Source organism: Phytophthora infestans, genomic scaffold (genome assembly GCF_000142945.1).
Source record: "Phytophthora infestans T30-4 supercont1.36 genomic scaffold, whole genome shotgun sequence".
NCBI classification, from domain to species: Eukaryota; Oomycota; class Peronosporomycetes; order Peronosporales; family Peronosporaceae; genus Phytophthora; species Phytophthora infestans.
Window position 1 is genome coordinate 504,362 of NW_003303723.1, and position 27,421 is coordinate 531,782.

Below are 27,421 nucleotides of genomic sequence, written 5' to 3' on the forward strand. Positions count from 1 at the left end.
AAGCAAAGGGAGCGAAGAACATGTTCGCGAGAGCTGTAGATCAATTTCCTGATATTTTTAACTCGTCTACTCGCAATGCTAACCTTAGCAAAGCGATGGCCTGGTGGAAGAATCGAGAGCAACTTCAAGCGCCACTCCGGGGTTCTGTGTCACTGTCGAGTTTACGATCAGATAGAAGAAAGCGAGTGAACTCTAAGGCTTTGTCCGGCCGAGGTCGTCCTCGGAGCAAGTGGGTGCTCTGGATATATCCTTTGTTGCTAAGCGAGTTTGATCGATTACGTAAATTGGGGTTGAAGTTCGACGCATCCTTGCTACGTCAAGTAGCTAAGCGTATCCTCCAGGATCCTCAAGCTCCAAAGGCTGATGAGAACGGGGCTGAGCTGTTAACAAAGATCACCTCACGCTGGGTGCAAACCTTTATGGAGAACAACAACATAGTACTTCGTGCGGCAACAGGTAAACGACTGGTGAGCCCTCAGAAGGTTGAAGATATTGAGAAGCAAGTGGCCTATCACCTTGGCAAGTTGAAGCGTGAGTTTGAGAGCGGTTTATATGACGAGAATGCGATTGAAAACATCGATGAAACTCATTTCGTTGTAGATTTTGACAACGGCAAGACTCTCGGTTTTGGAGGCGAAAAACAGGTCAAATATGCGGATGTTGTATCCGGAGGGGATGGAATGACAATGGTCGTGCGAATCAGCGGTGGGCCAAGTGCACGTATCTTGCCCCCGATGATGCTTTTTACGAACGCAGACCATAGTTATCCAATTCGTGGAGTTAAGGATGACGTGGAAGGAGTGTGTTATCGTACGGGGCCGAAGGGCTGGATGGACAAACGTCTCTTTCGCGAGTATCTGAAAGAGCCTCGAGCTCAAAAGCCGGATCGTTTAGGTCGCAAGAAGACTATATTCCTAGATAACTGCTCAAGTCACCTCGAGGAAGACAAGTGTACTGAAGAGCTTCAGAAGTTAAACGCTTCTTTAGCCTTCTTTCCAGCAAACGCAACGGATCTCTATCAGCCGGCGGACTCATTCGTTATCGCAAAGATAAAGGACGAGTGGCGTCGAATGTGGAATGAGAAAAAGATCGAGCTGATTGAGGAGGAGGCATGGCAAAACAAAAAGAGGTCCGATGGAACCTGGTCAGGAAAACTTAAGAATCCAGGAAAGCATTTTTTCTGTCCCTGGCTGCTAAAGCAGTACGCCAAGTCAACTCTCAAAGGGACAAGAATAATGTGAACTACGCTCGGAAAGCCATGATTCGATGCGGACTCTCGCTGGATGTTGATGGTGTATGGAGAACTGAACAGCTATTCAGCCACCTTCAAGTAATCATCAAGAAGTTCCCAGATCAATTTGCTGGACAAGCGGTTTCATTGGATATGGCAAACAAACACACAAAAAAACAAAAGAATAACCAGACCAGCTTCTCAACAATCGTAAACCAGTGTGACTAATTAGGGTGAGACATTAATTAGTCTAAGTGTGACTAATTCTACCACACCTTAAATAGTCAGAGTGCATAATTAACCACACTCATACTAATTTAGGTGAGCAGAGTCTGCAGCACCTCACATAAATTAGTATGAGTGAGACTAAATACCGTAGCTACTGTAGCTCTTTTCCTGGTAGTGCTTACCAAAAAGCCGCCAAGAAAAATGTGTGTCGTACATCAGGCAAAGGTTTACATTACTTAACGACCGGTGTAATGAGGGGCTAAGTAGACAGCTTATAAAAATAACGGGATGATAACAGTATGAAGCTTTGCTCTAAGAGTCCAGAATAGTTTCGCTAAGTCCGTACAAGTGTCGATCGCTTTTACAAGGGTAATTATTGATTCAGGACGTTAGTTTTACAGTCGCCGAACAACTCGCTCATGCTGAGTTCGCCCAGCGATCTCGGAGGTAGGACAAGAAGCCGGACGCTCAGCTCGCGTAACATGAATGGAGGGAGGAAGAATTGGCTTGCAAGCTGCACGCCAAGACCCAGTCGCCGGTGATTGATATGATGTAAGCGTATAATAACGAATATTACTTGTGTATTTGAAATGACAGATCATTAGCCCCGGATTAATGCTGGATGCTTAGCTCGCGTAACATGAATGAAAGAGGTAGCCAGGCAGTCGCCGGGGGAGGTAACCAGGTAGTCGTCGGTGATTGAAGTGATGGAGCGTATATTATAGCAACAAATATTAACTGTGTATTTGAAAAGACAGATCGTGTCTTAGCTCGCGTAACATGAGATTATTGGGCTTTTAATTGCAGAATCACATTCGCCATCCAATCTGGGACGGCACATATTATCCATACATGTACCGGTAGCTGCGTTTTTCAGTGGAGAGTAAGTACATGTACTGTACATGTAACGTGTGCCACACACATATTTTTTCTCACCATTAGTGAGCCCATCACATCACGGATGTTACGGAGCTCTTTGCTGCATACGAATCCTTCTGTCGCTGACCGAAGCCAGCAATGAGCAGACCTCAGATCAGCAGCCGTTCAGCACGAGGTCAAGCCCGATCGCATCAGCAGCTGAAACGAATCTACGTCACGAGTGTGGGTTTCAGTGCCGATGTAGCTCTGCATGTGTCGCGCCTCGAATGCAGGCAACTACATGTAGTTCTTCTCATCCCTCGTTGCAATGGTCTTTGGGCCGGGCGCTGGCTACTGTACCGAGCTCCCACACTGATGAAACCGCCACATTTCCAGGCGTTTCACCAGTCTAGATCTGATTCGCAGCCGTGGGATCTCAGCCTGGGACTCAGGCGGACTCGACGATGGCGTGGTGTTCTGACAGAACTTCTGTGGACGCTTCCCACCGAGAGGCGCGAGTATTGAACAAGCAATGCTTGCCAAGCTTGTCACGCTGCGTGACTCACGCAGGACCAGCGAGCAAGCCGCTTGTCATGAGGTCGGCCCAACATGAAACGAGCTGCGGTATTATAGTGAGGCAACATGTCTCGGGCGTGTTGCAGCGTCTCTGTTGTTGATGTTGTAGTTTTACTTTTCTACTACCGAAATTGACTCGAACAAAAATTGGGAAAACAATATTTCAGTATCCCCCTCTACCGTGCACGTAGCTGCTCGAAAGATAGCTTACATCCCCCAAAGTAAGGAACCGACGTTGATAACCAGGCTTAGGATCAAACAGACATCTAGTCGTCGATAAGGACCAAATAGAATCGTCTGCCTCTCTTTCTCTCACATCCCCCAGTAGCCGTCGCCGTTGCTGCCGCTCGTCACCTTCCGTCGACGCAGGCGTTGCAGTTGAAGCGGCTAGTGGTCCCGCACGCTAGTGTGGACCACACCGGACGCAGAAACAAACTCGACTCATATTTTTTGCACTTTCACACCAGCGGGAATGGCGAATGCGGACGACTTGATGATCGGAACCTTGACCCGATCAGACCGCTCGGCCCGATTTGCATTTAGGCCGAGGCACGCCACCACCGCCGCGGTGTCCGCAGACTACGCGTCGGCGGTCCAGGCCTCAGGTGATCCGAACAGTACATGTACATGCGGTGCTCTTAGTCCATGAGTCTTAGAGCACTGCTCTATCGGAAAGTCTATCCGCAGCTCGTCCGTGACTGCGCGGCGTGACTCAGCGTGGCAGCTGCCGCGTCATGGGGCACTCGTGATAAAGACGCGCGATTGGGACAGAGCCGGCGGCTCTGTCCAGGTCGAAGTGGTCCCTCCACTGTCGTCGACCTTGCCATGCATTGCCGTCGGCTCGGCAATTTGCCGAGCCGAACATGTCGAGTGCGGCCTTGCCGGCGGAAGCGCGCGCGAACGTGCGTCGAGCAGGGCCCGTTTACTCTTCAACCGCGGCCTGATATTCCAACTCAGGGCGGCGGCATCGTTACGCTTGCCCCCAGGGTCCGTGGCCGTTGCAGAGTAGGCTGTGAAGAGCTCGGTGGGGAGCTCGGATGACCCGATACGACTCGTATCATGCGAGCACTACAGCTTCCTTTGACTTGGTGTCATAGCGCCCATTGCCAAGATCGCTGAACCCACGCCCGTTTTGGCAATCGCACGCCAGGCACAACTCGGCGCCAGATCGCGGCAGACGAGCACAGCGCTCTGATTGACAACGTCCCACGGGACAAGGCAATCGATGGCAATGGCCAACTTGTCTCGAATTAATAAAGCCGCCCCACCGCACACGTTGTAGTGCATGGATAGAGCCTTGAACCTTGCGAGGAGCAGCCGCAACGAACTCTCACTGCAGTGAGGAGTCTGCTGGCGTGGGCAACCGCTCGAAGCATAGTAAAATAGTGGCGGCTCCAAGCAGCCAAGCACGCAAAGGCCGGAATAAGGCAGAGAGTCGAGTGCAGTTGACGACGAGATCGAACAAGAGGGCTTCTTGTTTCATTTCGCCTGGACACCACCACGGGCAGTGCCATCAAACAAGCGTGATACCGGCTGGCGTTTCTAGCGGAAAAGTGCCCCTTTTTTTCGAGCCTACCATGACATTTCGCTTTTGCGCGGCTGCAAGAATTCACCCCAGCAGACTGCTGAGCAGTAGCGTTACCAGCAGCAAGCTCTGCAGCGTGGCAGCCGCGCGGGTGACTATAGGTGCCCGCTACTCACCGCGGCGCCTTGGTCACCTCGTACAGGCACTTTGGCACCATGGCGCAATGGCAAAAATATTGGCCGGATATTGCCGGCCGCCACAGTCTTCTGTAAAACAAAGTGTTCTCTTTGAATCAGAGGCTTTAGCGGGCCGACAGGTTTTGACTTGAGATGAGTATGCTTCGCGCTCCACCAATTGGCGTGCCTGCCCATCTTTCTTGTTGTGATATTTGCCAAGTGCCGATTTTGCCCGACGCATCCGAATTTGGAAGGGAACAAATTGGAGTGGCACACTCCACGACACCCGCAAGCCTCGCACCCAGCCCAGCGCCGGGCCAGTACCATTCGCCATCTTGCTGGCCACGACACACACAGACAAAAGAGCCCTCCGGTCGCACGTGTCCGTTCCGCTCGGGCCCGCCGCTGCTAGTCCAAACAGAGAAGCAATCCATCGCAGACCCCGCGTGGCCGTGCAGTCAGAGCACAGGGAGTGTGACAGGGAGAAAGAGAGAGCTAGGAGCAAAGCGATCAGAGCAGGGATGGAGATCGCCAAGAACGTTCGCGACTTCCTCGTCGGCATGAAGGAGACGCTGTCCCCCGAGGAAGACCAGTTGCTCTCAAGCCTGCAGACGCTGCACGAGCAGTACCTGAATATCATGGATGACTTCTCGCTGCAGGTTTCGGAAAAGGCTCTGAGCATGAGCCCCGAGGCGCGGCAGAAGGCACACCAGCTGCGTCTCAAGATCTACCAGGACTGGCGCGCCAAGCTGATGGAGCGCGTGTTCGACAACTCGAAGGATATCGCGTCGGCCGAAGACGCGGAGATGCACGCGCCTGGGTGTGACTGCTGCTTCTGCGAGCTCACGCGGTGGTTGAGTAGCTACGAGGCCGTGACGACCGAGTACATCCAAGTGAGCACCCGGGCTAAGAATCCGGAGAACGACGGTGGCGAGGACATCGTTTTCGAGATGCCGGACTTCCTGACCACTTAGGTGGTGCGTAGTCGGGCACGCCAAGCTAGTTAGGGATTTCTCGGCAGCGAGTGCGCCGGGAACGCCCGCGGATCTCGTGTGGAACGAAGAGAAGGACTGCATCGCGAGATGGGGACCGACCCAGCGCCTCGGGGAGGCTGCGGAGCAGTACAATACATGGAACTACTACAACAAGAAGAGGCGCTTGCGCGGCGCCGCGATCGTGGAAGTCGCGGCGGCCCCGGCGCGAGCGAGAGGGTGTGTGTGTGGAACAATAGAAGTGCTCCGACTGCGTCTTCGCCGTCACCGGAAGCGCGTGCATTACAGTCGGTAGTGGTATTATGATCCCCCCGCCTCGGTGCGCAGGTTTATAAGCAAGATTATAAGTACAAAGGGCTCATTTGAATTGTTCTCTAGTAGCTAGCGCGTCGTGGTGCAGGCAGGCAGGGGGCAGAAAGGATCGATAGCAACAGCTTCGCGTCGCCACCCTCGCCCCCGCTCTGGCCGCTGCGCACGCGCCAGCACAGGAGGAAACGAGCCGAGTAGAAGAGTACGCGCGCGTGCAAATAACCTGCCGAGAATGCAGAGAGCTTCAAACAATTATTATGTGCCGTCATTACTTTTGCCTAATGGTTCGGGGCCAAAAAGTATCCTTTCTGCGGTGCCGACCGCCCTGCGCACGTGCGTGGCCGGCAGTGAGGCCAGCGGTGAAGTCGGACATGCTTGCCACATGGCACTCGCACTTCCACGTTGCTCAGCAGCGTTGAAACCGCGGAGAGCTTATGCTGGCCATTTCGGCGTGCTGGACAGGAGCGGTTGGCGGTGCGAGGAAGCAGCATCGGCGTCGGCGTCGGCTCCAGGATATCTTCGCCGCCAGCGCGTTGCACGCGGCCGCGCGGGCGGGAGCCGCGCTCAGGCTAAGGAGCGACCAGTCTATAGCCTTGAACAGGCTGGCGTTGCACATACGCCATTAGAGCCTGTATCCTCAATTTGCGCAAAGAAGTTGCGAGAATGTGTTTCGAAATTGCACATAAGTGTGCAAACCAAATCCTCTGAAATATAGTACTTTTGTATGCGCTATAGCAATGAAATCAGAGTTAGCAGCCATAAAAGAGGGAACGATACTCAGGCACAGAAACTAATCAAGCACCAAAATATCAGGTTTCACGCACATCAAGTCTGGCAGTACGGGCCCCGCAAAAATCTTATTTTTCCAAGTGAGAAAATGATGCGAAAAGTCTGGTTTTGACTTGATCTTCGGCCGAAAACGACCACCTGAAATTCAGGTGTGTCTGCAGTGTACATGTACCGTGGCAAGTACTTGTTGCGTCCCGAACCGGTACTAACAGAAGCTGCCTTTTCAGCGAGTCACCAAGATTCTCGTTCACCAAGAATCTTGGTTAACGAATTGGTGCGCGACTTCCTCCAGTTGCACCCCTTCTCTGCTTCGCCGTTGGGCCGTGGCCAGTGCCGGAAGCAGTCGGCAAAACCCTTGCCAAAGGTGCCGCAAAGGCTCGGCCCCGGAGTCCGGGGCCTGCCGCTGCACTTTGTCCGGGCCGGACTGCCCGTCCCCCATTTTGCCAATTCCACTCTGCAAGTGACTCTTTCCTTCTAGCATTGCTTGCTGTCCAACTGTCAGTGACTCACTGAGTCAGAGCCAGAGTAGCGATCTCGCGCTGAAGAAGACGGAGGCGGTGGCCGTCTGGGCGGGTCTGAGTGCAAAGCGAAGCAAGTTGCACGATCCTCCGAATCGTTATCATCGAGCTCGGAAACTGCAGTGCTCAAGGATGAAAAGCCGGAGGGGGGCCTTGATATCGCACTGCGAATCCAGGCGACTTTCGAGAGAGACCAGCGCTTCGGTAGACGCCACATGACTGCCATACAGCAGGGAGCGCCACCGATTCTTGAAGGCGAGCTTGCGTAGACCATGCATGCACCGATAAGCCGGCGCATTGCGGAGACACCGCAAGAGGCTTTATGCATTTGTAGATTAAGTGAAGTTCTTTTTTTAAAATATCCTCTGAAGAAGTAATAAGATCTTGAAGCACATCTTGCAATCTGCATATGGTGCTCCATTTATGTTTGGGCGCTCCTTATTTAGTTGGGCGCTCCTTAGTTGGGCGCTCCTTAGTTTTTCTCGGGCAGATAAAGGACAACAGCTGCAGGTCGTTTTCGTAGTCGCGACTTTTCAAGGTAAAATTCTGATTAGCATGGCGGTGAAATGTGACGACAATCTCTGACGGGACTTTCTGTTGCGGCGAGAAAGCGTTGGCATGCGCATGAAGCAAGCCTCGTTTGCATCGCGGCGCCGTCACGACAGACGCTGCGTCTAAGACGCAAAAGCGCGCGAAGAGAGCTGACTCACAATCAACAGCGACGCATGCGAGCCAGCCAAGCCCTGAGAAAGTCTCAGCGTCACGCACCGCCGCTTCTGTTCAAGATGCGATGGCTTCACCCTGACAGTGTCCACAGTGGAGTCACTCCACTGTCCTGAAAGCTGTACCACTGGTACAGTACCTGGTACTACCAGGTACATGCATTTAATACAGTTTGCAACGCTTTCCTAGCAATAATCCTGCGCTACATGTAATTGACGGTTGGGATCGGTTTGCGTACATTGCAATTGTCATCGAGGAGTGTGGCATGCACGGTGTGATTCCAATGCAAAAGAGGGAAGCACCATCTGCAGCGCCAGTGGCGACTGCAGGCAACCCGACGACAATTAGGTGCGCCTTTCACGCCAGGAAGCATTGCGAGTACAACAGCAAGATCATGTATTAATAATCTGATCCAAATTTGACATTAAGCTTTGTGGAAATGTGGACCACATTACGAATCAATTTATTTTTTCCGCCAATTGTTAAAGTCGAAATGGTATGTGGATCTGCTGCCACCGGGGTGCGTCTGCGCGTGCTAACCTGCTTCTCTACTACGTGTGTTACTCGTTCCTTGTAGGCTGCAGACCGCTTCAACATCAACCGGCAGTGGGAGCACCTGCAGGCCAAATATGTGGGAACGGGCCACGCCGACACGACCAAATTGTGCGTCTACAGAACTAACTTGCCCGGGATGATGAGGTCGCCACACTAATGGTATTTTGTCGCTGCTGCAGTGAATGGGCGGTGAACCAGCACCGCGACACGCTGGCGTCCCATTTGGGCCACTCGGACATGCTGGCGTACTTCGCCGTGGCGGAGAACGAGTCAATGGGTCGCGTGCGCTACAACATGTTGGAGAAGATGCTGCAACCTTGCGGGCCCCCGCCACAAAAAGAAGATGAATAATGACACGCCACCCGACCACCTTACAGTTTCTAAACCTTTCTGAATAATAGGTGGTTGTATGCTACCTGTCTTCGTGTAATTACATATATTTTTTTATCTGGGAGGTTGATACTCGCTGGTGGAAGTCCAGCTTGACACAGACGAGCGAATCGTGCACTGATCGTCCTGAATGATGCGAGCCTCCAGCGATACCACACCGTGCAGCTCCGTCAACAGGTTCGCCTCCTTGTGGAGCAGCTCGGTTTCCGACATCTTTTGACGAAACAAAAAGTTTGAGTCGCCATTTCTCAACAAGTTTTACGATGATGGAATGGTAGCACGCACCGTGCGCAGGTTTGAAGCGGTGAGAGTTAAAAGCGGCGTCGACGCGTTGCGAGCTAACCGCGCACGATCTTGCTTTCGATACACGTTCTTGTAGAACTCGAGCTCTTGAGACGTTTCCGCAGTACCTCGAGAGTTGAAAGTTGTTGGATGATCGTCTAGGGTCCAGGGATTAGTTGAGCCAGCATTTGATCGGGATATTTGCACACACTGAAGCGTACCTGTGTCCTCTGTCTTAGCAGTCGACGCGCGAGGTCCAGCAAGGCGATCCAGCGATTCCTTTGTGAACTTCGCTTTGTGTGACTTCTCTTTGCATTGTGCTCGACGCCCAGCACTCTTGCTTGCTGCAGTCTCTTTAGGGTTAATCTTTGACATTCCCCCTGTCGCCTTCCACTGGGCAATTTTGGCATTTAATAATAATGCATGGTCTTCTTGAATGTGACGTAGCCGCTCGCAATCAGCAGTTCGTTCGCGAATGAATAGCTTTTCTAGTCGTTTTGCCTCCCCCTTGCTGGTGACCTTATGTAATTTTTGCTTGCGCTGCTCCTCCGCTTGCAGGGCTTCCTGCACCGCCTGGATATAGTAAGCGTTCTGCTTCGCACGCAGCAGTTGCAATGCCGCCCCAGTCTCGATGGTGCCCATGTGCACAACGCCAGAATGAAAATGGCTACATCTCTGATTTGTCTTGGCGCTATATTTGGAGGTAAAAAAAATATATGTGGGACGTACTGCATCCTACATCTGACATGCAATTCAGTACTTCCTCAACATGTAGATGTGCTCCACAGGAAGATGGCGTGCTCCCAAAAAGGGGCCAGACACGACTGGAAGATATTGCTCGAGGATTCTTGGTGAGTACCTGACGAAGGTGGCAATCCCAGCTTGCTAATAAGGCCGTTTCGACTCCAAACTTTGGAGCAAATGTTCGTTGAAACGTCCAGAGCGGGGCAAAAAAATCTGCAGCGCCTGCAGCTCAATTGCTTGCAGCCGCAGCACTATGCCAACAAAAAAAGAGTGACGAGTGTCCTCGCTGACGCGCTGCTGTCCCTGCTCCAGGATGAAGTTAAAACATTGTTGCTCCACACGAACATTTCTTGCTCGAAGGACATGCTCTTCAACTTTAATGTCACTCTTCATAATAGTGCCTTTCAACTGTAGATTGCGCATTTAAACGTCGCCAAACACCATCAGCCATGCGCTTCCGGCCGTGCATCGATATCCACGCTGGCGAGGTGAAGCAGATCGTAGGCTCAACTCTCACAGACGGAGAAGGCGCGGGTCCTGTCACCAACTTTGTCGCTTCGCAGAGTGCCGGCGATTTCGCTCGGTACGTCGTATGAGAATCGAAGCATTTTTTGCATATTTTTTTTATCGATTCTCCAATATATTAATTTCCCGCAACAGCATGTACAAGAAGGACGGTCTAGTAGGCGGACACGTTATCATGCTGGGCGCATCAGAGGCCAACACAAATGCGGCGCTGGATGCTCTGCAGAGCTATCCAGGAGGACTCCAAGTGGGCGGTCAGTAGGCATCGGTGTTCGCGCTGCTATATACGAGAATTGATGATATTGCTTGGTCACTAGGCGGAATCAACGCTGACAACTGTCAGTTCTTCGTGGAGAGAGGTGCGAGTCATGTGATCGTCACGTCCTACGTGTTCCGCGACGGCCAGATCGACTTCGAGCGTCTCGAGAAACTGAAGCAACTCATCGGCAAGGAGCATCTGGTGCTGGATCTCAGCTGCCGCAAAAAGGCGGAGGACAACAAGTTCTACGTCATGACAGACCGCTGGCAGAAGTTCACGACGACATCCATCGAGTGCGTTGGCTGACTGCTGTTGCCTTCTAGTGCGCTAATCTGACTTTCCTGTTGGTGTTTTGAGTAGCGAGGCGTTGTTCCACCGTCTCGCTGAATACTGCGACGAGTTTCTGGTGCACGCAGTGGACGTTGAAGGCAAACGATGTGGTATCCAGGTACAGACGAGCTGTTGCCAGTCTTTTAATTGGGGTGCTCGCTCTAACAATGTGACATTTGTGCAGCAAGAACTTGTCGAGTTGCTGGCAAAGTGGAGTCCTCTTCCTGTCACGTATGCGGGTGGTGCACGGTCTCTGGTACGCTATTGAGCCTCTCTATTAACCTACCAAAAGTGACTCTACTCACGGGACCGTGTTCAAATTCGGCTACTATCAGGACGACTTGGACTTTGTGAAGCGCATCGGTAACGGCAAGGTAATGCAAATGACAGATCGAGTGTCGCTCAAGTCGTTGGTAGTAACTCTCCCTTTGTGTAAATGAGTGTAGGTGGATCTCTCGATTGGCAGTGCGCTCGACATCTTTGGCGGCGATATCCGCTACAAGGACGTCGTAGCATGGGACAAGAAACGCGCGGACAACTAGATGAACGCTGCACTCATCTCGTTGTGATGAGCTTGAATGGCATGCGTCGTCGTGTTATTCATCCACTGCATCTTCAAATCCGTTGTCGCTCTTCAATTCTATCTGCTCCGCCGTCGAGCTCACAGCAACCTGGCGATCCTCTTGCCACAGTTCTCCATCTACATGTAGATGCATCTCTGATGGATACACTTCAGCTTCCTGGTGATAAAACCCACTGTCTTGCCGGTGCTCAGTCTGTAGCCCAGTCGGGTGTACAGCAGCCTCTTCGTGATGGTTATACTCCTCGCTGTGCTCATGGTCTGCTGCGCGATACAAACCCAACGAGTTCTCAGCGTCTGAACTCTCGGCCATCGTCGCCTCAGCCACAGCCTGAGCAGCGATCTGTAGTGCCTCCTTCAGCGTCACAATCTCGTCCTTGTACACGCGCAAGAGTTGCTCAAGCCCTGCTCGTGATTCATACTCACACTTGAGAGATTCCTGCGCTGCCTCCTTCTGCATCCGAACGTGAAGCAGTTTCTAAAAAGTAACAAGAAACGTCAGACCTTCCTCACGTAAATATTCCACAAGAAATTCCGCACCAGTTGCTCTTGTTCCAGTAATTGCCTTGTGGCATCATGAGCAGCACGTTCCTGGTCGACAAGGTGTCGAACTAAACGCAACACTCGCCAGACACGCAGAATACCTAGAAGTCGTACAGCTATCATCAAAACATCCGAGTTATTACGGCTACTCCGGTTGAAAACATGTTCGCAAAAGCCTCACCTTTCGTCTGTGCGTACAGCTCTACAGTGACAGATACGCTGACAACTGCCAGATCCAGTACGTAACCAGCATGGGCGAAGAATTTGCGCCGCAACGCAGCTAGCAGGACAGCCAACTCGATCAGGAAGAGGAAGAGTGTGAAGCCCGTGAAAGACTCCACTAATCGAGTCACAACTCGAGCCAACCGTGGTGCGATCACCTCTGTGCTTGCGTCTGCTGTTGCTCTCTTGCTATTAAGTTGGTGCAGCTGCTGTTGGTCGTGTAGATGGATTTCCACTGCAGTGGAGATGATGTCAAGTGCGATGAGTAAAATCATAATCACCTGCGCCTCTGTAGTCTCCAAAATGGCCCCCAGTCTGCTCTCGAGGGGCGTGGCTTGGTCTTCCTCGTCTTCACATGTCCGAAGCTGCGAGGGAGCACTACCATTGCCGTGCCTATTGAGGTGCTGCGCCTTCAGTCGTCGCTTCGGCTCCTTCCATAACGAGCTGCTGTTGCTGCTAGTGCTACTGCGCGTACTGACAGTCGACTCGGCGTCGCTAGCCGCCTTGAGCTCCCAAGTCTTGCGACGGGCCTTGCGCTTCTCCATCGACTGCGTATCTAACGAGGAGCCACTCCAAAAGACACGAAAGGTTGTCTGAACAGACGGTTTATATTGACTCGTCGCCAGTATTACGCAGAAATTGGCTACGAACGCGTGGACTTGACCATCTTACGACAGCTTGAGCACTGTGTTCTGTTCCAGATGCAGCACCGTCTTGGATAGCGTGTCGAGTTGATCCAGATCCACCACTGTCGAGTTTCCGCGACGAATATTGGCCAATGGTTTCGGTAAGATCAATTGATCTGCGGCTGACACCTCCCAACCCAGCGACGAGCAGTCTACAGCAGCCACATCCAGCAAGTGAGTCACGACTGGCTACTTCAGTAAAGCTCTAAAGCCACTCACATTGCACAGCGTCTTCGTGTCGAGCAAACCCCAGAGCAAACGCTACGTCACTCACAGATACTGTCGAGTATGCCAGACTCAGCAACTCGGCTGCGTCTTGGCGCGTAGAAGCTGCAGAGAGAGAGAAACCACACTCCATGTCAGCCCATTACTGTGCGTCGAGCACGACACTACCGCATTCCACGCACTCTTAAGCGCCTCCACGAGTCCTTGCTGAGATGGTGACCAGTCGTAATCCATTGCCGCGTAGGCAGCTGCCAGATTCCTGTCGTAAAAGGGCACCAAGAAGGTCAAAAGCTTTCACTTTTTGGAACGCACATCTTCCCAGCTTCTCACCGCTGCCACAGCGCCCTGCCGACTTTCCAGACGTTGCGAAGCTCCTCAGACAGCTGCTTAATCTCGATTGGAATGCGTTTCCACAGGAACCGCGCGTCGTTGAGGTTCTTGGACAGCAGCACGACTAGCAGGTAGCTAGCATACAAGTCCGGAGAAAGAGCGGACTGAGCAGAAGACGTGGCCGTCGCTGCCACGAGCTCTAGTTCCTCCGATACGGCCTTAAGCTGGTGCACGAGCTTACGCGCAGTCTCGCGATCACTGGCGTTAGCGTGCGCCGTCAGGAGCTCCTCGCGCTGCGTCTGCAGCGTCTCGACCAAGTTGTCCATATTCTGAAGTTATCAGGTTTTACTGTGAAGTATCAGATTTAAGATCTGATACGATGATACCAATTACACCTTCAAATCTGATTCCAATTATATTTTTCGGTTGAAAGTCCACAAACTTAGAAGAAGAAAGAGAGACGAGAATGGCGACGGGCGAGCAATTCTTGACGAAGAACTACGAAAAGTGGAACAACTTCCAGGTGAGTACTATCCTCCCTGCCTTTTCTCCATCTTCTGGTGGATGTAGCCATGATGCTGTGGCTTCTATCCACGCAGTATATGTGGATTTATTCCTCTGCTAAGACAGTGTTCGAATTCCGGTCTCTCTTACGCTGTTTTAACTACCGATTAAACTTACAGGATGACTCGGACTCGGACACTGAAGATGTGCCGCGAGTGCCTACCCAGTTCGATGTGGAAGGCGATGGTTAGTCCTAAAAGCTCATTGTATCAATTCCCTCTGAAGTAGCTCACATATACTAATTTTGGTATCGCTGCTATTGCGTCCTTCTAGCCGACATTGTGATCAGCACAGAGATGCTGCTAGCGACCAATCAGGTAGAGCGCTATCGCAAACTGGAGAAGAAGCAGCTCGAAGTCTGGCAGGTTGTAGTGCGTCAACTCCGCGTATGGTCGGCGTCCAGCGCTGGCGCTGACGATGGACACGACGCCGTACCCTGTCGTCCGTACTGTATCCTGGTGAACAACTTGTACCCGTTGGGCCAAGTGGTGTCCAAGAAGATCTGTGACCCACCCGAGGTGTACCCATCGCCCCAAACGGTGCTAGACTTGACGCTACAAGCCATGCTAGATCCCCCGACCAACACTCCGCAGCACCGTCCGGACAAGATCGTCTTCCCAGATAAGAACTATGTCGGTCAGCTACGCAAGAGCTACTCGGCACTAGGAATCGAGTGTTCGTACTTATCCGAATCGGACGGCATCGACGCCTACATCCAGTACGTTTACAGCTTTCCATGTTGGTTTCTCTGATTGGTACACCTAACAATACAGTGTTGTTGTACACAGAGAGCTGTCCCAACACTTGATCCGGAAGGACCTGGCGTCTGTAGCTGAAGTGAGCGAGCGTGCTGGCCTGATGTCGGGTACTGGCGTGACGACTGACGCTCTAACAGCTTTCTACTCAGCCTGCGAGCAGTACGCGAAGCTGGAGCCATGGGACCGTCTCGCTGAGCGTCAGGCCATTCAAGTTGACGCGGTGGGGGACGAAGAATTGCGCTTGGATGCGCGACACCACGTGGGTCGAGGCACTGTCTTCTCGTCTGTCATCAGCACACGCACAGGCAGTGGCTCGAACGGCGAAGGTGGCGACCATATCCGCGGTATGGCGCTGTTTTACACACGTGCGGATCTGGAACGCCGCGTACTGCCGCCTGGAGAGCAGTTAGCGTTGATGGAGAACCCTGAACTACGTCGTTGTGCCAACTGCGACAAGCGAGCCGTCCCTGGAAAGGAGCTGAAGCGCTGTACACGTTGCAAATGCACGTTCTACTGCGACGCGCCGTGTCAACGAGGCCACTGGAAGGACCACAAGGTCAGCTGCACTCCGCCTGGAAGCGCTTCGAGCGGGTCTGGAGAGCACAAGATCGTCTGGGGAGCCAAGGAGATGTCGATTCTCTACGGTCCGCAGACGTCCGTGCCGTTCGACGACTTGGATGTCATCACGAAGCACTCGCTGCCTATCGCTAAGGTCAAGGGCGAGGCACTGTACCCATCTGCTGTGGTGTTCCGTAAGGGCGACCCGAGTGTTCCTGATGTGGCGGAACTGGCGTGGCTCACACGAGCGTTGAACGCGCAGATCGAACTTGTCAGCAACCAGCCGCTGTTCATGCAGAACACGATGGGAGAGCTCCTGGGTCTGGATGATCCTAGTAGTGAGTTGCGCAAGCTGGAGCTGAACTGCCAGACGCTTGGACATGACGACTATCTCGTGATCCGCAACAGTACCGTGTTGACTATGCATGACGTGGAGAGACTGCGGAAGGTGGTTAAGAAGCAGCAGGCTGGTGCTACGAAGACTGGCGGTGAGACCCAAAAAGGCGGAGAAGCAACGGGTGACAACGAGGAGAGCGACGAAGACGGTGCAGACCTGCAGGATGGAGAAAAAGGCTGCAGTGTCATGTAACGAGATAATCACGAGGTTGCGCAACATGTCGAAACTGAACAATGATCACATTCGTTAAATATATTGAAGCCTTGGTAACTTCACTTGGTCACCACTGCGGTTGGTTGTAGACAGCACGTTGGAAGAAAGGAGCGAACACTACGGCCATAAAGAGAAGCGTATCGAGGCGGTCGAGGACGCCGCCGCCTACACGCAGATACGAGCCTGTGGCGGAGACCTTGGCGATCTTCTTGAGGCTTAACAGAAAGAGTTTACCAACATGGGCACACATGACCGCTCCGGCACTTATCAGTGCGACAAATACGATATCCATGTCGAAGTCCACGTACTTCGACGCGAAAATTGCAGCACCGACAGCAAAGCCGATAGCTCCAATCATTTTTTCGACGTTCTGCTGCGACGACACGTGCTTTGACAGCGGATGCATCCACGGGAACTGCATGGCTTTGAGGAGTCGAGCCGTGAGGGACGCGCCCAGCTCCGAACTCCACACGATGACAAAGAAACCAGCCAATGCACCGCTGGCACGGACGCGCGTCGATTGCTCGAATAGCTCGAGCACGGCGGCAGAACAGCTCAAGTACAGCAAACCGGTGACATCCAGGACGATCATCAGCGCCGATTCCACCGCGTCTTTGCTTGTCACGGCGCGGGTGACGAGCAACAGACACACACCCAGCAGCAGTAACGAGTACGACTCCACCGCCACTGCCAGATATTTATCCATGGCGTGTCGGCTGTCCAAATCGCCGTTGTAGTCGTCTACTGAGCCACTTCCATTGCCACTGGAAGCACTACCACCATTGGAGGCATTCCCATCGCTACGTAGCACCACATTCAGTGAGGACAGGAAGAAGTAGGCATACCGGATCAGCACACACAGCGCCGTGGGTACATTGGGTGCTAAAGCAGCTGAGAGCATGCCGACGAATGCGCTTACTCCAACGTAAATCATCGGCATTTGAGTACTTCCAGGCACAAAGCATAGCCCCACTGCAGCCCCTGATGTCAAGGCTGACAGCACCAGCGCTGCAAAAACTTTACTGCTGCAGCACAACTTCTCAGCTATTGAGGTGACGGCTGCCGTCTCCTCGTCCACAGCGTAGGCGATGATCTGTCTGTACATCTCTCTCGACGTCTGCTTCTCGTGCAGCTTGAAAGGCATAAAGAGCTTGAGACGCACTCGATACGCTAACCACGCGAACTCGTAGCCTGCGATAGCCACAAACACTGCATATACGTAAGGCAGCGCGCCTCCGTGACGTTCTCCACGCTCGATGTCCACGGGCATGTAGGCGGCCAGTACCACGCCACCCACAGCCGCAAGAAGCAGCAATGAGTCGAAGACCAAGCGGATGATCTGGCAGCAACTCAGACGCTTGGACACGGCTTCCTCTTCGTACCACGAAGGCTGGCCGACCTCTTCCGACATGCGCTGGCCTCGTAGCATGGCTACGGATGATCCTGGACGTAGAATCGCGGGACTGTCGTCCATGGCGTCGGGATGCGCGTCCGAGGGAAAGCTTGGAATGGAGAACATGCCACCGCCGTCGCCTAAGACCGGGTGTGGCCCCTTTTTGGGGTCCATCGGGCGGAACTCCATCATACTTATGCTTACTATTAATACTATTAACACAGAGGTGGACGATGCAAGTGAGTGAAGCTTTGGAGCTTCGCTGGAATGGCTTAACGGCTCAGCATAGTGATTCCAAGTTGTGCGAGTTCAGCACATTTTTCCATCGCGACAACTGTTAATTAAAAGATAGAGACCTGCTTGTCTCGCAAATTCTATCGAGTATAGAAGAGAAATGCGATAGAAGAGTGAAAGAGTCACATTAAGTCTAATTGACGTTTGCTTAACTGATAGCGCAACATAACATCTTCAACTTGGGAGCATATTGAGTTCACAGCTTAGGAAGAATTTGTTTATTGAAAGGCACGACGTATCCTCGTTGCCAATGCGATGGGCTCACGTAGCCACCACACATTGCAATTAAGGAAGTGGAGCATAGCTAGAATACACTAAAGCGCAGTCTCCCGGTCAGTTTAGTCCGAGTGCAGGCCGAGAGGCATGGAAGGAGCCTGCGAGGCGACACGCACGGCACCGATGGCGAACACCTCACGGCGAGTGGCCTGGTGGACGATCTTAATGCGCTCGCCGGGGCCAGCAAATAGCACAGTGTGCTGGCCGACCTCGTCGCCCAGACGCAGAGAGTGCGTCGGGGCCTGGCCGGTCTCGCCCAGACACGCGGCACCCGTGGCAGCCAGCGACTTGACCAGCGTCTTGGCCGTTCCGCTAGGAGCATCCAGCTTCTTGGTGTGGTGGATCTCCGTCACCTCGACGTTCCAGCCCTCAGTGGGCAGCTTGAAGGCAGCAGCCTTAATCAGCTCCGACACGAGGGGCACACCCACCGAGAAGTTCGAGCGAAGGGCGACAGGGGCCAGCTTCGAGTAGGCCTCCAGGTCCTCCATTGGCAGCGCACCCGTCGTGCCCACAACCAGAGCAGGCAGCTTGTTGATCTTGCCAGCGTCCTTCTGTTCACGGAGGTACGCGATAACCTTCTTGGTGCCAGCAGGCAGCGTCACGTCGATAACAACGTCCACGTTGTTAAGGTCCGGGGCCTGGACGCCAGTCTCAAGACGCGTGACAATGGCACCAGCAAAGCTAGCGTCGTTGTCGGTCTTGCTGAGCTCAGTCACAATGAGCGAGCCCAGACGTCCGTCGTGTCCGTGCACGGCAACGCGGACACCCTGACCGGCACTAGTGGCCGAAGCCTCCTCCGACTTCTTCTGGGCTGCGAAGATCTCCTGATACTCACGAATAGCGTCCGCAAGACGACGAGCGCCGAGCTGCATGTCTGGGAAGTCGTACCACGAGAAACTGAGTCGCAGGAAGTTCTTCATGTTGCTGCTGAACGAGGCCCCAGGTAGGAACATGACCTTGTGCTTCTGAGCAATAGGCAGCAGGTCGTTGGCGTTCAAGCCCTCGGGCAGACGCACCAGGACGAAGTAGCCACCATCCGGGACCTCGAACGTCACGCCCTCAGGCAGACAGGCCTTCAGCTCCTTCATGAGAGCGTCAGCACGGCCCCAAAGAGTCTGCACAGTCGTGTCCAGGTGTTCCTGCTGCAGTCCCGAGGCGATAGCGGCGTGAACGATACCGGAAATGACGGGGCTGATACCGCCGCTGGAGTCGAGCTGGCCACAGCCCTCGATCTTGCTCAGAAGCTTGTGAGAGCCCTGGATCCAGCCCAGACGAAGAGCAGGAGCCAGGATCTTGGAGAAACTACCCAGAGCGAGCACCGTGTCGTGCTCGTCAAACGTGAATATGGGCGGAGGGGGCGTCACGTGCGGGAAGGACAGCAGCTGGTACACCTCATCGGCCACGATGATGAAGCCGTACTTGACACTGAGCTCTACTAGACGCTTACGCTTCTCAACGCTGAGTGTTCGCCCCGTGGGGTTGTGGCACGTGGGGATGGTGTACAGCATCTTAGGAACAATGCCACGCTGTAGCAGACGCTCGAGCTCGTCGATGTCCAGTCCGTCCTCCTCCATACGGATCTGACGCACGTTGATCTTAAAGTCCTTCATGATGCTCAGCGCAAGGAAGTACGACGGCTCCTCCATGAACACGAGGTCGCCCGACTGCAGGAACAGCGAGCAGATGAGCGCCAGACCGCCGGTCACGCCGTTCGTCACGAAGAGCTTCTCCGGGTCCACCTCGTGCTGATATCCCTTGGTCAGGAACTCAGCCAGAGTCTTGCGGAACTTGGGGTAGCCCTTAATCACACCGTACTGCAGGAACATAGGGTCCGTCTCGGAAAACTTAAGCGTAGCAGCCTCGCGGATCTTGTCCAGCGGCAGCATGGCAGGGGCGGGCTGACCAACCTTGAAGTTGATCATCTCGTCCGCCTTGGGCACATCGTACTGACCGTAGTCACCCATGTTGCAGTCTTGCTATTAATAAGAGTTGTGGTCTTGCTCCGAACAGGTCAAAAGAGGAAGTGACGTACGTGAGCGTGTTGAGTGGCTACGCAGGGAGTCCTAGATGAAAACCTGATTTTAGGCATCCCGTTTGAGAAGAATACAAAAATCAAGCTTAAGTTCCGACGGCGATTGTTAATGTAGGCAGCATCTGGTCTTAAGGTAGGCCGGCCTTGAGCGAGCACGCGATTGGCTAACACCCCTCTTCCCCAAAATAGATTGGATGATCTTGGCTTGCAGACAAGTTGCCGTCTGCAACCTTGCTGAAAGTGAACCCATGTATTAATTCGTGTACAACCCGACCGCCAACCTCATCGACTTCCGATGTGATTGTCCGGCGCCGATTACCCTGAGTTTCTGCACGTAAAATAAAGGAATGTTTCTTATCGCATTCTCAAAACATAAGTTCGACGACTTCACTGTCCTTTGTATTGAACCCCCTTTTAGTGTCTCAGGTATAAATTCGCAGTAGAGAAATGATTTCCTGCTGGCAAATGGGGCACGTCGGGTATTGCGTCGTGCAATTGCGGCGATACGTCTCAGCGTCCTGTTCACAGAAGCATAGATGACCGCAAGGCACGATGGCAGTCACAGCTTGTTGGTCCTTGCACACCACGCACTCAGTTTTCTCGAGAATCACAGCATTCTTCAGTGCATGAACGTTACGGTCCACTTCAGTGAGCAGACTGCGCGTTGTCTGCTCTAGCAACCGCTTCTGGTCGGCAATCAGCGCCATCTTGTCATTCATCTGCTCGCACATTTGCTCATAACGCGCCTTCACCGAGGTCTCCTGCTCCACACGCGCTTTCTCGAACGCGAATCGTTTCTCTGCATCCCGCAGCAGAACTCGGAGTCGATCCACTTCCACCTCAGCAGTATCCAACTTGGTGAGCGAGTCATTCAATTGATCTAGGAACTCCTCCTCACGCTGCTTCCACTTCCGACGGAGCTGTCGCTCGCCTAGCAATCGTCGCTGCCACTCCGTCTTGATCTCTGCATTGCGCTTCTTGAAATGCTCAAGTTCACTCATCAGCGACGCGATAGACGGAGTATTATCGTCGCTACCCGTGCAGTCTTCGTCTTCGTCATCACCCGCGCCAGAGTTCTGACTCATCCTGCGTTTCTGGCCAGATACCTGGACAATTCCTGGGCTACTCGCCACAACAGCACTGAATTGAGCATTTTCTTTGCTCTTAGCAACCTTTCTCGCACTCGAACGAGGTGTCGTCTTGGGTGTTGCAGCGACTGGAGTCTCTGCGTCACGAGAATTACTACTGGTTTGCTGGCTAGAAGCGGCGGTCAATGCTCGCTTGGTGAGCCGGTCTTGACGGCGCTGAGCCCTTGCCCTCTCCCTTTGCTGCGCTTCCAGCTGAGCCCGACTAGGTTCCTTGGCCTTAGACTCAGGAGGACCAACCCAATGGCTCGCGTTACGCACTCCACACACCCAGCAGTCTTGTCCTCGACTTGGCACCATCCAGCGTGCAGCAAACGCCTCCGTAGGATCGACATTGATAAATCTACCCTCTTCCTCACTGTCCTCGTCACTGGGATTCGTCACCACAGCCATCATGGCCTCCGACTTTACTGTACTGTCCTTCGTCTTAATCCTCGGCGTGTACACCTTCATGGGCGCCTTGAACAGCGTGTTCTCCGATGCATTCTTGCCGATAATTCGAAGATGAGCCTCTTCATCTGAGCCCACTTCAGGAAGCTTGTTGGAATAGTAGAAGATGCCCTCGCTAGACACGACAACGACAGTCTTTCCGTCATCACTCGCAGCGAGAGATTCGAGCATGACGTTGGATCGACGCGACTTGCTGATGCCACCGCCGCCAAGTTTTTCCAGTTCAAATACCTGGCGAGGCAATCGCTCACACGAAGAGTTCAGGATTGAAGAATCCGGGAAACAGATTCGGTACGCTTCGCCCATGAGAGAAATGCCATACCCATACTGTCCATGAATAGCGACGATGTCTGATGTGTTCTGGATGTTGAAGTGGGAGCTCACAGAGTGGACTCCGCCAAGAAAACTCGTGTCTTCTGTTTCAGTAGCAGAGTCGTCGTTGCTTTCCTCAGCAGAGCTCGTTCTAGTGTATTCCATGGGCCACACACGAAGATTTTTGTCTCGACAAACCGCTGCGATCGCTAATACACCAGGGGATTCACTTGACGGCAGAAACGCCGCCATCACTGCAGTGTTGCCTCCAGCTCCGAAATTCTGCAAGTGTTCCCAAATGGGCTCCTGCTGATACTGCTCCACGAAGCGCCATAAATTCAGATTGCCAACACCAAGACCTGTCAGAATGTAGTACGCAGATCTGCCGTTGAAGAAGAAAGGCAAGTCAGTACTTGGCATAACCATAACATGACGAAGCAGACAGTTAGAAGTATTTACCTTTTGCGCGTGTTTTCTTGCTGTTCCTTGACTGATGAGTCCGTGGGTGGAACATAGGTTGTTACATCGGCAAAGCCCTGCAGAAAGAGAGGAGTATAAACGAACAGGTGAGCTGAGATCCATAGCAATTGACCACGTTTTGTAGCTCACCCGGAGTTTAGAGTTGCCATGAAAATGCTTTTGAAATTGCTGGAAATCTTCGTCATCGCCCTCTGAAAGAACAAGCATTAGAACCAAATATTGATACCGAGAGTTTAGAAACCCGTTCGCACCTTTTTCGTTTCGATAATGGTCCAGATTGATACTCATGACCACGCGCCTACGTTGTCGATCACCAGCAAAAACATAGCGACCATCGGGGGAGATTTTCACACGCATGTGCACATTATCCGATCTCTGAGAAGATTGTTCGTCAAGGTGGCCCAGAAGGTATCCGTGACGGTCACTCGGGACGCTGCTGTCCATTTCGTAAAGCCGTACTGAGCCATCCGTGAAGCCAACCACAACAATCTCGCCATCTGGAGTCACATCCAGCGCCGTAGCTACGCTCTCCGTCGAGAAACAGATCGATCTCTGGGCAACAACAGGACGAGACGACGGGAACAACTTGCGTACGGGCTTCGGTGGCGGTGTGGGTGAGCTCGAAGGCCGATCAGACGCAGAAGTCGGTGGCCCTGCAGTTATTTGCGCAGCACGTGGACCGTTACCGCTACTAACAGCAGCACTATGTGTAGTGGATGGAGCAGTAAAGTCAGACAAAGTATCTGCAGCAACTGAAGTACCGTGGGCGTCATCTGGGTGAGCCAGATCCACCATCATGGGCCCACTCCGAGGCACTTTCATTCGCATCGAGTCTCCCCCCGCGCCTGGACTACTCGTCGTTCTCGCAGGTTTAGCGGGCGACTTGCTAAACTTTGCCTGGAATGACTGGAACGGCGACTTGGCTGCTCTCACAGCCTTCGCAGCTTTGGCTGCAGGAGCAACTTCCACCTGGTCCAACGCGGACGATAGTAGCGGCGGGTGTCCATTGATCCTCGTCGAAGTAGCAGCAGCATCTGTGGAGGTATCGTCGAACATCAGTGGTCTCTTAGGCGACGCTGACGCTCGGTGCCTCAATGGACTCGTCAGAAAATCGCTACGTCGGAGCGGACTCGCCGTGTTCCCGCTGCGCTTCGGTCTGGCCGGACTGGCCAATACTGAGCTTCTCGGTGGTCGCACAGGACTCGAAAGATGTAGCGGGTTCACGCCTCTAGCCCGCGCTGGACTCGCTTGCTGTGGTACGGGGCTTTTCAAGTTGAGCGGGTGATTGTGACGTCGTGCGGGGCTCGTAAAGTTCGGTCCAGACGCCGTAGGAGCACGTCGAGCAGGAGACAGGATGCCTGCAGCGACCGCTGTCCTGGCTGCTGCGTCTCCGTGCGGGGGTGACGTCTTCTGGCGCTTAGCGGAGCGCTCAACCTCGTCCACTTTGACCCCAGGCGTGTCCTCTTGTTGCTGACGCTTTTTCTTGAATGACTCGAGGATCTGCTGCGCGCGGTTCTTGGTGCTGTTGCGCGAAGCTGCCACGTTCTTCATGATCATCTTCTCCATGTTCATGCGGTTGCGTCGCACCTGGTCGCTGCCGCTGCGCGCCGCCGCCTTCTTGGGCAGGAGCTGGGTGGGCACCACCGGGCGCGGGTTGCCATTAGAAGAGTGATGGTCATCGTCCTGCGACGCCATGAGTGCCCACGATTGTTGCTCCCTGGCAGGTGCGCGCGCTTTTGAACCAAAACCCTTCCGCGCCATTTTAGACTGTACGTTCATTGGTCAATAATTTAAAATATCTTTGTTTTAGCCAATGAGATCAAATATGACATTGGTGTTGAGTCATCTTGCCGTAGGAGATCCGATAAAAATGCGTGCTCTGTTGTTGCTGGCGGTGACGCTGGCCGTTGCTCTTCTTGGCATCTGCAATGGAGAAGTGAAGTCGTTCCTAGACTTTACGATTCCGGATCTTAAGGGTCATCAGGTATCCATGCGTGAGTTCAACGCCTTCCCGGTCATTCTCGTGGTCAACGTGGCCAGCGACTGCGGATACACGGACAAGAACTATCGTGAGCTTCAGGTACGATGCAGTGGAACACTCGGTCATTTCTTCTGCGTCGAGTTGAACGAGCTAATAGCAAAACATTTTGTGCTATCGCGCAGGAATTGTACGAGAAATATCACGATGAAGGCTTCATGGTGCTGGGCTTCCCGTGCAACCAGTTCGGCGGGCAGGAGCCTGGAACTGCTGAAGATATCCTTAAGTTTGCACAGGAGAAATACCACGTGACGTTTCCGCTTTTTAACAAGGTCGGTAGCTATGGTGAAAATCACCTCAATGGACTGCTAGACTCTGATTACTTTGCTGGCTTGTGGTGTTTAGGTGGACGTGAATGGTGAAAACGCTCATCCGCTTTTTAACTTTTTGAAGAAGAAGCTTGACGGATTCATCACCAACGACATCAAGTGGAACTTCACCAAATTTTTGATTGTGAACCATGAGCCATCCAAGCGGTACGGGACGTCGACATCGCCATTGGAGATTGAAAGCGACATTGTGCAGGCATTGCACAGCAGCCGACACGTAGACCAGTTCGACGATGGTGGCGCGACGGATGGCGACTACGGAGATGCTCACGATGAGTTGTAAGAGATGCAGCTGGCAATATTCAGCAGTCCTTGGTTACCGTTTACCAGTTGAAAACCACAGGTGCCAGCACTGCAGTACTTTGAAGTAGTTTAAAACACGTTTGAAGCCTTTGCCCAGGCCATTCGTATGCAGGGCCACTTGCGTAATTTACTACGTAGTACAAGCTTGCTTCAATGAGTAGTGGGGAATGGTAGAGGGTAGTACCTAACGTCTTTCGGTTGGTTGTGGCTAACGGCTGACATGTGAGCGGGAGAGCAATGTGCGATAGAATCGTCAGACTACTTCATTATGTGTGGAGTACTTTAATATTTTGTAGGCTTGCCACTATTTGCGTGCCTTTTCATAGTTTGCCTCGAGCCATGCACTTGTCTGCTGCAAGCCTTTGCTGATCGGTGTGAACTGGAAATCTGGTAACAAACTTCGCAGCTTCGCGTTGCTCGCCGTCTTCTTGAACTGACCGTCCGCTTTGCTAGAGTCGAACATAATTTCCCCTCTGAAGTCCATCGCAGCAGCGATCTCTTGTGCCACGTTACCAATCGACACCTCGTCCTCTTCGCCCACAGATAAAATCAGTGGCTCCACACTGTTGTAGTGGTCCAACGTCCATAGCATGAGCCTTGCCACGTCAAGACTGTAGATGAACTGCCTCAGCGGCTTGCCACTTCCCCAGATGGCGAACGGTGTCAAGTCTCGCTTAGCCAAGTAGCATTTGTGAATTAGTCCGGGCACTACGTGTCCGTTGTCAATGTTGAAGTTGTCGTGTGGTCCATAGATGTTGGTAGGGATGACAGACGTGAAGTTGCATCCAAACTGGTCCGCGTAGCAGCGGTTAAGTGTATCGATAAGTCTCTTAGCCATGGCGTAGCCCTCATTGGAGTTGTGCGCTCGACCGTTGTGTAGCATCGTCTCGTCCAGCGGATACGAAGTCTCGACTGGGAAGACGCAAGTGGAGAGACACGACACGAGCTTTTCCACGTGAAATTGCTGGCAGCATTGCAGCACCGAGTCGTTGATGGCCATGTTCTCTCGAAAGAAGTCCACTTTCCTCGACAAGTTGTGAAACAGACCACCTACGAGCGCCGCCAGATGCAGCACGTGCGTGGGTTGCACACGTTCGAAGAGCTTGCGAGTCTGCTGTGGGTCGCGTAGATCCGCGTCTTTTGAGCCCACAAAATGCCACTCGTCTCGGGATGAACCTTGGGTTGCTACGATGTCCTGCAACGCTCGACCCACGAGTCCCGTGCCGCCAGTGACCAGCATCACACGTCGACGGCTGTCGTCGTCCATGCTTTAAGATCCGAAATCATTTTAAATATTTGAGGTAAAATTCAATTATTTATTATCAGAGGTTCATTTGAAGGTTATTTTACAATTAACCTTTTTCACGACTTCCATTCTGAAGCCTTCACGCATCTGAGGAATGCTTCACTGAAGCAGCTTGGGAATTATGATTGACCAGTTTATCCAGCAAGGTCCGGCTGACATACCGAGAGCTGGTGTGCTGGTTGTGGTTGCTTGAGTGAGCGCGGCACAGCTGGACACGCCGTTGCTATTAGCTTTCCCAGCTTCTGATGTCCCTGCTCACAGAGCTTTCTACCGTTAGGATCTCACCGCTCCTAATCTCTCATGATCTCGTAAGGCAACTTGCCTTAGGCAAGTCAGTTGGGTAATACCGCACTTCAAAAGTTTCAGCTTATTAGTCTTTGCTACCAACAAAAGGATATTTCGTCCACTTTTGAGTTTAGCGTTGGACTTACTCCTTACCTACCGTCTAGGTCAACCGTTATGTTACTGCTTCGCCACTTCGGAAACGTCCCGGTTAAGATACTGCAGCATCGAGTCTTCGTAGATCTTGACGTCTTTGAACCCCATCACCTGCTCTAGTGCAAATGCCGTGTGAGCAGCTCGAATTCCACGTTGGCAGTACGTGATCACTGGTTTCGCCTTGTCAAGATGGAAAATGTCCATGAACACCTTGTCGAGCTCTTCCTTGGTCTTGAACTTTCCGTTCTGAGTGAAATCCACGCCTTCCATCCAATTAAAGTTCACAGCTCCGGGGACGTGACCAGTCCGTGCGTTGCCGTTGGCATCCTCTCCCCAGTACTCGCCAGGGGATCTGGCGTCCACAAACTGCGTGGAGGGATCAGCGATCCCTTTCTGCACAGCTTTAAAGCCGACAAGCTTCTTAGTGTCCACAGGTTGCGTCCAGAGATCTGAGGGCGTTTCCCGGGCTTCAGGTTCTCCTGTCTCTACTGTGTTATCGTCAGAAACCCACTCTTTGACACCTCCGTCCAGCACCTTAA

The 27,421-nt window shown here is 52.9% G+C and overlaps 12 protein-coding genes across 12 annotated transcripts; 4 read left to right on the forward strand and 8 right to left on the reverse strand.

Moving 5' to 3' along the window:
- Window positions 1-4,930: 4,930 nt before the first annotated feature.
- On the forward strand, window positions 4,931-5,954 carry PITG_14632 (uncharacterized protein; the record flags this gene model as incomplete). The annotated part of the gene is made up of 1 exon (XM_002898483.1): window positions 4,931-5,954. The coding sequence occupies one exon, from the start codon at window positions 5,116-5,118 to the stop codon at window positions 5,566-5,568; it is 453 nt and encodes a 150-aa protein (XP_002898529.1).
- Window positions 5,955-8,851: 2,897 nt separating this feature from the next.
- On the reverse strand, window positions 8,852-9,794 carry PITG_14633 (uncharacterized protein; the record flags this gene model as incomplete). Its single annotated transcript, XM_002898484.1, has 2 exons — window positions 8,852-9,310; window positions 9,374-9,794. 2 exons carry the CDS (start codon window positions 9,792-9,794, stop codon window positions 9,129-9,131), a joined length of 603 nt encoding a protein of 200 aa, XP_002898530.1.
- Window positions 9,795-10,321: 527 nt separating this feature from the next.
- Window positions 10,322-11,613, forward strand: PITG_14634 (1-(5-phosphoribosyl)-5-[(5-phosphoribosylamino)methylideneamino] imidazole-4-carboxamide isomerase, putative; the record flags this gene model as incomplete). Its single annotated transcript, XM_002898485.1, has 7 exons — window positions 10,322-10,479; window positions 10,557-10,675; window positions 10,739-10,973; window positions 11,041-11,128; window positions 11,195-11,266; window positions 11,346-11,384; window positions 11,457-11,613. 7 exons carry the CDS (start codon window positions 10,346-10,348, stop codon window positions 11,550-11,552), a joined length of 783 nt encoding a protein of 260 aa, XP_002898531.1.
- Window positions 11,607-12,908, reverse strand: PITG_14635 (sporangia induced hypothetical protein; the record flags this gene model as incomplete). The annotated part of the gene is made up of 4 exons (XM_002898486.1): window positions 11,607-11,690; window positions 11,742-12,068; window positions 12,131-12,249; window positions 12,315-12,908. 4 exons carry the CDS (start codon window positions 12,628-12,630, stop codon window positions 11,607-11,609), a joined length of 846 nt encoding a protein of 281 aa, XP_002898532.1.
- Window positions 12,909-12,944: 36 nt separating this feature from the next.
- On the reverse strand, window positions 12,945-13,922 carry PITG_14636 (COP9 signalosome complex subunit, putative; the record flags this gene model as incomplete). The annotated part of the gene is made up of 4 exons (XM_002898487.1): window positions 12,945-13,193; window positions 13,261-13,371; window positions 13,449-13,525; window positions 13,597-13,922. 4 exons carry the CDS (start codon window positions 13,920-13,922, stop codon window positions 13,024-13,026), a joined length of 684 nt encoding a protein of 227 aa, XP_002898533.1.
- A 140-nt stretch (window positions 13,923-14,062) lies between these two features.
- On the forward strand, window positions 14,063-16,065 carry PITG_14637 (uncharacterized protein; the record flags this gene model as incomplete). Its single annotated transcript, XM_002898488.1, has 4 exons — window positions 14,063-14,119; window positions 14,280-14,346; window positions 14,434-14,878; window positions 14,949-16,065. The coding sequence occupies 4 exons, from the start codon at window positions 14,063-14,065 to the stop codon at window positions 16,063-16,065; spliced, it is 1,686 nt and encodes a 561-aa protein (XP_002898534.1).
- A 29-nt stretch (window positions 16,066-16,094) lies between these two features.
- Window positions 16,095-17,671, reverse strand: PITG_14638 (uncharacterized protein; the record flags this gene model as incomplete). Its single annotated transcript, XM_002898489.1, has 2 exons — window positions 16,095-16,850; window positions 16,914-17,671. The coding sequence occupies 2 exons, from the start codon at window positions 17,669-17,671 to the stop codon at window positions 16,154-16,156; spliced, it is 1,455 nt and encodes a 484-aa protein (XP_002898535.1).
- A 440-nt stretch (window positions 17,672-18,111) lies between these two features.
- Window positions 18,112-20,060, reverse strand: PITG_14639 (aminotransferase, putative; the record flags this gene model as incomplete). Its single annotated transcript, XM_002898490.1, has 1 exon — window positions 18,112-20,060. One exon carries the CDS (start codon window positions 20,011-20,013, stop codon window positions 18,112-18,114), a length of 1,902 nt encoding a protein of 633 aa, XP_002898536.1.
- Window positions 20,061-20,503: 443 nt separating this feature from the next.
- PITG_14640 (uncharacterized protein) lies at window positions 20,504-24,163 on the reverse strand (the record flags this gene model as incomplete). Its single annotated transcript, XM_002898491.1, has 4 exons — window positions 20,504-22,370; window positions 22,448-22,524; window positions 22,598-22,659; window positions 22,720-24,163. 4 exons carry the CDS (start codon window positions 24,161-24,163, stop codon window positions 20,504-20,506), a joined length of 3,450 nt encoding a protein of 1,149 aa, XP_002898537.1.
- A 159-nt stretch (window positions 24,164-24,322) lies between these two features.
- Window positions 24,323-25,295, forward strand: PITG_14641 (glutathione peroxidase, putative; the record flags this gene model as incomplete). The annotated part of the gene is made up of 3 exons (XM_002898492.1): window positions 24,323-24,548; window positions 24,632-24,778; window positions 24,852-25,295. The coding sequence occupies 3 exons, from the start codon at window positions 24,459-24,461 to the stop codon at window positions 25,116-25,118; spliced, it is 504 nt and encodes a 167-aa protein (XP_002898538.1).
- A 147-nt stretch (window positions 25,296-25,442) lies between these two features.
- PITG_14642 (GDP-L-fucose synthetase) lies at window positions 25,443-26,405 on the reverse strand (the record flags this gene model as incomplete). The annotated part of the gene is made up of 1 exon (XM_002898493.1): window positions 25,443-26,405. The coding sequence occupies one exon, from the start codon at window positions 26,403-26,405 to the stop codon at window positions 25,443-25,445; it is 963 nt and encodes a 320-aa protein (XP_002898539.1).
- A 442-nt stretch (window positions 26,406-26,847) lies between these two features.
- Window positions 26,848-27,232, reverse strand: PITG_14643 (uncharacterized protein; the record flags this gene model as incomplete). Its single annotated transcript, XM_002898494.1, has 1 exon — window positions 26,848-27,232. One exon carries the CDS (start codon window positions 27,150-27,152, stop codon window positions 26,907-26,909), a length of 246 nt encoding a protein of 81 aa, XP_002898540.1.
- Window positions 27,233-27,421: the final 189 nt, after the last annotated feature.